Source organism: Pyxicephalus adspersus, chromosome 2 (genome assembly GCF_032062135.1).
Source record: "Pyxicephalus adspersus chromosome 2, UCB_Pads_2.0, whole genome shotgun sequence".
Classification (NCBI taxonomy): domain Eukaryota; kingdom Metazoa; phylum Chordata; class Amphibia; order Anura; family Pyxicephalidae; genus Pyxicephalus; species Pyxicephalus adspersus.
In genome coordinates, this window is record NC_092859.1 from 6,896,960 (window position 1) to 6,906,828 (window position 9,869).

The 9,869-nt window shown below is 39.3% G+C and overlaps 1 protein-coding gene across 1 annotated transcript; it reads right to left on the reverse strand.

Moving 5' to 3' along the window:
* Positions 1-1,057: 1,057 nt before the first annotated feature.
* LOC140322764 (uncharacterized) lies at positions 1,058-7,043 on the reverse strand. The gene is made up of 5 exons (XM_072399357.1): positions 6,906-7,043; positions 5,162-5,572; positions 3,995-4,321; positions 1,651-2,019; positions 1,058-1,296 (listed from the first exon to the last, which is right to left on the reverse strand). Exons 1-5 carry the CDS (start codon positions 6,943-6,945, stop codon positions 1,145-1,147), a joined length of 1,299 nt encoding a protein of 432 aa, XP_072255458.1. The 5' UTR covers positions 6,946-7,043; the 3' UTR covers positions 1,058-1,144.
* Positions 7,044-9,869: the final 2,826 nt, after the last annotated feature.

Below are 9,869 nucleotides of genomic sequence, written 5' to 3' on the forward strand. Positions count from 1 at the left end.
TTCCATGTCATGGCCATGTTCATTGATTTTGGAAAAACCTCAAAAAGTAATGTAATTTGAAAAATAGTTTTTTTCTGGCCATAAATTGCAATAGAAAAACTACACTGCTTTTTTTTTCTTCACTTGAGGCATGTTGTTTTACTCCCAACAACCCCTCTGGCTATTTTGTTAAAAATTTTATGTTCAGGCTTGAACTTTACCCTCAAAAAAAAGTTAACAACCATAAAATTGGTAAAAGTATAGTTATTAGTATAGTTAATAGTATAGTATAGTTGTGAAAATAGATAGAAATATGTAATAAATGTTTTTACTTTTGTCTAGTAACAAAAAGTTAGTTAGCTAATAATGCTTCAGAATGGAACATACAAATACATAAAAAAAGCCATGCAGCAGTATATTTTTTTAAAGGAACAAAATGTTTATTGAAGGTTTACAAAAAGCTGATATAAAATGTGTGAACCTGAACAAAAACATAATTAAAAATACTTTAAAGTATTAAACAAGTAGAATGAGACTCACAACTCACTTTCGCGCTTCCAGCGAGCGCGGATTTCATTGATGAATCAGGGGCAGTGACTCTATAGCTAGGCTAGGGATAGTCAAGCCTTTTTTTCCAAACTAGACCTCATACCTAAGTAGCTGCAGCCATAGTGGAGCAATTCTTCCCTAATAGTAGGTAAAAGCAGATGCATAGAAGTCTTTCAAATTGCTTAGCTCTTCTGGTGAACTAGAATTGATGGCGCACCCAGTAGCCTCTGTCTGTGATTCTTGGCCATGTCCCTTGAGACATTTTAGCTGTTCTTTTATAATAAAGTATGCATATTATGCGTTATTAGGGACAAGTGCTGAGGATAGAAGTTGCAGGAGAATAACAGCAATGCATAAAATTATCTTGAATGTACTTAAGCTACTATAAGCCTAATATAATGTCTACTATTGATTTAGCTATTCCACAGTTGAGGATGAATTACTCCAGCTATAGAGGTGACTGACAGCTTGCTTTTAAGCTCAAAATATGTAAACGTTTTGATGTCCATACCTGACCATGATTTATGAGTTAGTGTTCAATGAACAATTCACTTTATTGGTAACCACTTAACATTTGGAGAAGAAAATGAAGAAGAAATTGAATTTTTAGTGATTTTTATCGGGATTGAGAATTTGATGTCATCAACTTGATGTGGACTAAAGCCAATATGAAGAGTGAAAGGAGGAGGATGAATTTAAGTGCGACACAGACCAATAATATTAAACTTTGTGGACACAGAGATAATGTGGTGCCACTTTCTGGAGGACCTGGAAGACAAATAAAAAAAATATTAAGGAAGGCATAATTTTTAAATAAACTCTTTAAAGCCCACCTTAAAGACAGAAGAAAATATACTACGACGAGAGAATCTTGGTGATCCACCAAACCAAGCTACTCCCATGACAGTCTCCCATGACAGAGCTTTATTAAATCAGGCCCAATATGTGAAATATATCATGTAACTAAATATTAACTTTAATGAAATCTTCTACCATTAATGACCTCCTTCTGTAAATCGCTTGCTTGCTGACATGGATCAAGCATGTAGTAGATAAAGGTCATTCTTGATTTGCTAAACCTTGGTCATCATTGGTAAGGAATTAAAAACCCCAGATACATACCAGTCACATTGTAGATTCTCAGAAGTGTACCTGGGCCCTCCCCCATTATAACTTCTGTTTTGTTTGCAAAAGATCCACAATGCTGTATCATCACCCTACAGTAGAATATGGTGTTGTTCAGTCCATGGACGTCTTGCAAGAGAAGATTTGAACCATCAACCAGTCTGGTCCTGCCTTTGTAATCCGAGTTAATGAAGTCCAGGTTTGGATGGTAGACATAGTCCTCTCTTGGGTCTCCAATCATCCAGTAGACCTCTTCACTCACACTATTAATAAAGGGTTTTGTAAAACTGCAGCTAATGACAAGATTCCTTTGAAAAGTTGACACGATTTCTTGTGGCTGAATGACTTTGATATCATTTGTTCTCCCTGTAAAATATCAATGTATGATAAGTTTTTAAGAGAATCTGTATCTTCGGTCATCCGCCAAACAGATTGGGTACTGGCAAAGAAGGAAGGCTGAATCTGATTAGGAAAGGAGTGAGAGAGAAATTCTGTGAGCAAGGTGGAGGTACAGCACAGATTTAGGAAGCAATGGCAATCCTCCCTTACATAAATTGCTATCAGAAATTAGGCTTGTCGAGTTATAAATTACTGAAACAATAGAATGGGTGCACATTTCTACTACAATACCAAATACACCTCAAATCTACAAGAGTTATTTTCAACTCGAATCAGAGATATTTTAACCTTGAAATCCAGAATTTTTAGCTTTCCATGCACATGATTATCCAATGATGCATTGGCACACCTGTCCCTAACTTTGGGGTTGCCATTAAAATCAGGAATGACATTGTCACACTTACCTCTCCGTCACTAAAGCGCAGGTGCTTCTCTCCTGCGCATGCAGACAGTTCTGACTGTGGTGCTTGCCTGCGCTCCCAAGCTTTATCAGTTTCACCCATTCCACAAGCCAATCAGGAAATAGCCTCTTAATCATCCTTAGCTAATTAGCTAGCTCAAACACAGCACTCAGCATTCGTGCAATGTGTCTACACTAGTGCTGAGCCCCCTAGCTTTGCTGAGAAAGTTCCTGTACACCTGTTGCTTAAATCAGTGTTACCGCTGTCTAGCTCCTGTGTTAGCCCCTTATTGCTCACTCTGTTGTTTCCCAGCCTGTTCTGTTGTTCCTGTGCCACTTGTGCTTCCTGTTTCTTCCAGTGTCTCCTGTGTTCCCTGTGTCGGCAGTGGTCACTGGTGTCTATTTCCTGGATCCCTGGTATTTGACCCCTGGCTTCTGACCTGACCTCTCTTGCTTGCTGCCTGCCTTGACCCCAACCTTCCTTGACGGCTCTTCTGCCTAGTGAATCTAGTTTGCCCAGGGACTGCAACCTAGCAGTAATCAGCAGTGCAATATCATCACCACTAGAGGCTCTGGAGGAGACCTGTTTACTGCCTAGATTCTGCGCCTTGGCCCTTCTCAGGGCTCACACCATTTCCATGCAAGCCGTAGCACCCCCTAGTTTTGAGAAAGTGCTCGGAAATATTGTGACTGTTAAACAACTGAAACTACAACACTTGTTTGCAGTTATACACAAACAAGGTTTTTACCATTGTTGCTAAAAAAAATAATTGACACAGCAGTCCCGCGGCTGTGCTCATCATGAATGAATGCAGCTGTGGGAATCATCCTTTCCAAAACTTAGAAAACATTTTTGAACCTGTTTTAACAAAGTCTGAATTTTGACATTGATTTCCGAATCGGATCAAATTCCTAGGCGAAACCAACCTATTAGTATGTGATTACAATTCAATTTTTATAGATTAGGTATGAAGGTGAAGACGAAGGTTATGAGACAAAACATTCTTAATTAACTGTTCACTATTTTTAAAATATGTCTAGGGTGACCATGTTGATCATTTTTTCAACTTCCCTATTTATTAGATGTTTAATAGAGTTAGATTTTCCATGGGTAGTATTATGTTGAAAAGTGCAATCCACAATTTCTAAGATGTAGAATGGTACTTCAACTGTATTGACCATATGCGTCAGTTAGTGTACAAATATAAATAAAAAGATACACTTTAGGAACACATTGCATTGCTTCATTTTAGACTACAGAGAAATATAAAAGGGTCCATGATATCCTGCACTCATAGTATTTTTTAGTCTTTGGAGCTCAGGACATCTAATGGCCAGGAGGAGGTAGTAAAGTTGGTCTTTAAGGCACTGCCCCTGGACAAGTATGCAAATAAGGACTTCTGATTTTTTTATAAGGCTAATTGTTTCAAGTCAGTGGTTCAGAACATTCAGAGAAATCCAGAAGTTCAGTAAGAGATTTATATCCTATATTTCCTATAGGAAAGGTTGCCTTTAAATGTCCTTTTTGGCACAAATACATACCTACAATCACCAGTTGTGTTCCGAAGGCTTTTTTATATGTCTTTTGAGTATTTGTGTCCCGAATTTCCCAGCAGTACCAGCCTTGGTGTGAAGAAAGAGTCTGATAAATTTTGTAATATAAAATATTTTCCCTAAATCTATCTGAGCAGTCTCCTGAATGGACCAGTTTATCACATGCTGGGTTCTTTCCAGTGCTCCTCCACAGCCGGCAAGAATTGAAAGGAGGGATAATGTTTTTCATAGATGAGATTCTACACAAAAGGGTCACTGTGTCCCCATACAATGCTGGTATAAAATATGGCTGATCCAGCTTCAGTTCTTGTTCCCCTAGGGAAAAAAAAAATTTGTATGATGTAAAGTATGTCTAACCCCGTCCCCCAGTAAGCAGTCATTGTTTTCTGAAACATAATCAAGCTATTGGCCTGACCAATTTGTATTTTAGTTATGTTGGTGAATAGCTCTCACACCCTGGCTAAACGTTGGTGGAAACCTAACGATCATATCTACATTTTCCTATTGGACCTCCCTTTTGGATGTTGGACTTTGGTGTAAAGGATTCAGCAAAAAATTAAACAATGTTTTGAATATTGTCTTCTGAATTAGTGTCCATTCAACTTAAAGAGCAGGTACTGATGCTGGACTAGACCTAGCAAGCCATTGGTGGTCCCGATCCTTCTAAATGGTTACAACCAGGACTCTTTGTATGCCTTAAGGTCCTACTCATTAAACGTAATAAACTGGAACAGAATAAAAGGGTCTTCACCAAACTGTTTGTTCAAAGTTCTTGATTATCTATATAGCATCGTGTGATCTAGCATTGACAGCATCTCTCCCTGCAAACATAGTGCACCTATGGTTAGAATAGGTTGGTCAGATATGGACAACTTCCAAATAGGAGATGCCTTCTCCTGTCACTTACCTTCTACTACATCTCCATCTGCTGAAAACTAAAACCAAGCATGACTATTTGGGACAAGTCCTATTTCAGGATGCAGTCGCCACTTGGGGCTGGAGAAGATAATACCCCCCTGTGGAAACCTTTACATAGGTTCCCAGGAAACAATCCAAAAAATATGTAATGGAGGTATGCTGATATTCCTCTCTAGCCCAGCTGACCATACAAAATATTTTCCTGCATTATATTTGAATATTAATAATTTATTTTACCTCTTACAATGAGATTGGTCCCATCAGGGCTTTGGAACTCCACTTTCTTTTTGTCTTTGTAAGAGATAATCACACGACAGCAATACCTGTTTCTGTCATTAGGTATCGCATTGTTCAAAATGAGCGACACATTTTTATCTATTGGGTCACCCTGCAACAACAATCTCCCAGGATACTTAGAAAAGGAGACATTTGTCTTGGAACTGTAAATTTCATCTTCGGTTTTACCACAATATGGGACATCATGGGCTTTCCATATAATCGCCACATCTGAAACAGTTTCCTTCTTTTCTGGATATGTAAATTTGCAGGGTAGTGTGACAGTATCTCCCACAAAGGACTCGATTTCTCTTGGCTGGTCCAGGCAATAGTTTAATATGGTCCCAGATGGCTCAATTGAAAAAATAGTACCTAAATAAATAAGGGCAAAACGGGAAATTATTTAATTATATGTATTTTAATCATTTATTTGTGTTTTTAAAAACCCTATAAGCTACCAAATGTATTTGCCAACATGGTGACATTTTGCCAAAATCTTTGACCTGGACAAATAGGAATTGGAAAATTCTGAAAATGATTTCCAAACTTCCAAGTCAGTCACTCAGATAGCAGTGAAGTCATCAGCATGACAGTCAAGGATTTAGTATCTTCACAAGGACAGTTCAGTCTGGACTATGGAAGTCAATATAAAGGTACTCGTTACGTCAATTTGCATTCCTGATCACATTCAGATGTTCAAACATCTCAAAATGTTGTTCAGCAGGAGAGGACCTTTTACGTGGATTCATGGGTGACATGGAAAATACTATAATCCTTCACATACCATGCTTGGTTGATGTCTTGAAGGTGTTTTCTTTATTTTTTATAAAGAAACATTGGGTTTGTCTTACAGATCCCATGCACTGTAAAAGTACCGCCAAAGTGGCCATATTGGTTAACATCATCAGCCATTGGATCATCAAGCTTGGTGCAAGAGTTCAGACATTGCTTCAAGATGCATGTCAGTGCACCCCTGATCCCTACTCAGTACCATGTTCCAATGTTGGAGAATGTAGTTTTCATTCACATTATACCTACCAACCCAAATATGGTGCAAGGGTCAACAAAATGTCAATGGAGCTTTTAACTGCCATGTTAGGGTAACCACAGTATGGTCAACAAAGCGCTGACCACCACTCCTTGACCACCTTGGCCAAATCTGACATTCAGATCTAGCAACGTGTTGGGATTGTATCGAAACCCAAACCTCTCAAAAACTCAAACATTTTATAAATCACAACCCACTGTTCCAGAATGACAACGCTTGTATATTACTTTGAAGAAGCAGTGTTGCCACCCTTGGACAGGACTACAAAAATCCTCCACTGTTATCTAAATAACAAAAGGGGGGGATCAGTTTGGACTATAGAATTGTTGTTCAGTGTTACAGGACTTGGCAAAGGAGCTCAAAATCTAATGTCCCACCATAGTCATATGTAATCTTCACAGACTACGGCCAATTTTGGGTGGGATCCAATTAACCCAATTGCATTTTTTCAGAGTGTGGGAGGAAATTGGAATAGCTGGGCCAAAGCAAAAGCAACAACAACACAGGGAGAACCTGCAAACTGCAGTTAGTGACCTGGCTGAGATTCAAACCTGGCACCCAGCCGTGCAAAGGCCAGAGTGCTAACCCATGAGCCACCAATTAAAACATAATGACATTCTTATTATTATTACTATGTAAAAAAAATAACCTACATACCCCACAGGAGCAGCGTGAGTGGAGTCAGAGGGTAGGACATAGCGATGAGTTGATGAAGGAACTTTTGTAATGAAAGGCTCTCTAGAATCTCTCATAACATGTATTCTCAGTCACATTGCCAAATGCCTTGTTGTGTCAAAACCGATGTCAGGAAATGGGCTTTCCTGAATATGAAAAAGGAAGTCAGGCTCCCAAGATTTAGTTTTTTCTTTGCAAGCAGTGTTGACAAATAATGTTGTCACCCAAGGGTCACTTATCATACAAAGTATGATGATCCACCCCTCATGTTACTTCCACCACTTTTTTGAAAAAAAAGCTCAGTATTGATCCCCTTGTTATAGAAATAATTTCTTGTATTGCTAGCCGTAAAGAAGGGGCCAGAAATCCCCAAAACGTGGTGGGTCCTGAATCATTTTTCTAAATCAGTGCCTACTGTGAGTGCATGCTGGGTTCAGCCATTGTCCTTTCTACTGTTTGAGGCTTTCCATGTTCAAAACCTAGGATTATTCTGATATGCCAACACTTTATGTAGCGATATACACAAGCAAATCCAAATTCTTGCATCTCAGGTCCCTATCCTGGTTAGTTTGTTGCGCCATACCTGTATGAGAACTTCATATCCTTATTTCCTGTGGCTACAATGCATGCTCTATTCAGAATGTCTTTATTTGTAGCCACCCTGTTATGCTGTAGAGAGCTGAGACTACAAGTGTCACCTTTCCCAATGTGAGGATTTGTCGAAATGTGCAGCAATACAGAAAATGTATACTGTAGCCACAAACCGAGCTGGCCGAGCTTGTGAATTACTTCTTTTCTGTGCTTTTGTAATCTGTCATTTCCTCCTTCTATATTATGTATATAATAATATATAGGTATTGTTAAATGTGTTAAATCTTTCATGATTTTTGAGGAGAAAGTCAACTCATGGAATATTTTTAATATTATTAATTATAATATTGCCAATGCAGACATGGTCACCCATTGAGGATGACCCAAGGAAGTATGGCACCACTCACCTCTCCACCTCTCTAACCATATTGCCAATGCAAGGGTGAAACAAAAAAGTATGCAATCCTATGCAAGGGTGACACAAAGACGTATGCAAGCTGCCACCACTCAACTCTTTACTTTCCAATCATGTTTGCAATGCAGACATGGTCATTCTTTGTGCTTGACCAAAGGAAAGGTGACCCAAAGAAGTATGGAAGCTGCCACCACTCACCTATAATTTATGAAGGTTAACCTATGCAAGGGTGACACAATAAAGTAGAGCATGCCTTCATTACTTACCTAGTCAACCCTCTAACCATATTGCCAATGCAGTCATTGGCTCCCAAAGAGTGAACCAGGGAAGTATTGAGGCTCCCACCACTCATTTCTTAACCCCTCTAACCATATTGCCAATGCAGACATGGCCACACTTGTAGGCTGACCCCAGCAAGGATGACACAAAAATGGAAGCTACTATAATCATGCCATTGCAGATATGTTTGCCCATGGAAAGGTGTCCCAAGGAAGTATGGAAGCTGCCACTAAATACCTCTCAAACTTTCTAATTATATTGCCAATGCAGATATGATAGCCCAAGGAATGAAAGTATGAAAGATGCCACCACTCACTGCAGGCATGGTCACCCACTAAAGATGGGAAAGTTAAAATGTAGAAGAGTGGGGTGAAACTACACAGATGGAAAAGCTGGAGTAGTGACAAGCAGTGATTATCTATGCACCAATTAAATGCTTGTTTTAAGGGTACATTTGAAGGTTTTGGAGCATTATAGAAGTGGTGTGGGGGAGCTCATAGAGAGGGTGAAAACCGGGGGAACCCTTGGAGTCTCGGGAAGTGTCAGTGGATGATCAAGGTGGAGGACAGGAGGGTTTCTATGCAAATGTTTGCTAGAAACTTATGGGGTTGTATACAAGTGTGAAGATGTTTAATGAGAAGTTTAGGATGTCGAGTATGGCCCTTGACCAGTTGACTTGGAAGGATAAAGGACCAAAAACTAACCAAAACAAAAAGTGTGAATGTAAAACACTGTGGATTTAACAGAAACCCCAATGAAGTCAATGTAAAGAACTGAGCTTATTTTCATAAGTGGTTTTAGTTATCTCTTGGGGAATTATCATTATAATTCACCCACATCAAGAAATCAGAAAGTTAGAATATCCCTGAGATAAAATTATAATGTAACATTAATGTGCAGTGCATGGTCAGACATTGCAAGACAAGATTCTATCTACAGACTTAGTCAGTTATCTAAGAGAGCAGAAACACCTCAAAATCAGCCTGCAGGAACAATAAGTCAGCAGAGGGAGTAAGTGAGTACTACTGGGGGCCTTGGAGGTTGACACTCCCAGAAGTTTTAGCTTCCCAGCAGTGTTTGGTGGTACCATTTCTTAGCAATCGAGCACTGTCAGTGCCATGGAAGTCGAAGGAAGGGTAGGTATTGACTAACTTAACATTCTTTGGTAGTATGTAGTTAATGATGTGCCATAGCTAGCCTTATGTATGAAAGTGTCAAGTTGTTCTGGGGACCACGGTCAGAAATCATTGGCCCCTTATATTATGATGTGTTGTACTGTGGCAAAAACCATTATATAGCTATTTTAAGAAACTTCAAAATCTCTAAATGCACTCTATACTCTATCTGCTGTGTAGTGCATTACATAGACCTGAACTCTGCACTCAGTACTCTATGTGCTGTGTAGTACATTACATGAATCGGACCCCCGCACTCTGTACTCTATGCGCTGTGTAGTACATTACATAGACTTGACCCCTGCACTCTGTACTCCATGTGCTTAGTAGTACATTACATAGACCTGACTCCTGCGCTCTTTATGTGCTGTGTAGTACATTACATACATCTGACCCTTGCACGCTGTACACATTGCTGTGTTGTACATTACATAGATCTGACCCCTGCACTCTGTACTCTATGCGCTGTGTAGTACATTACATAGA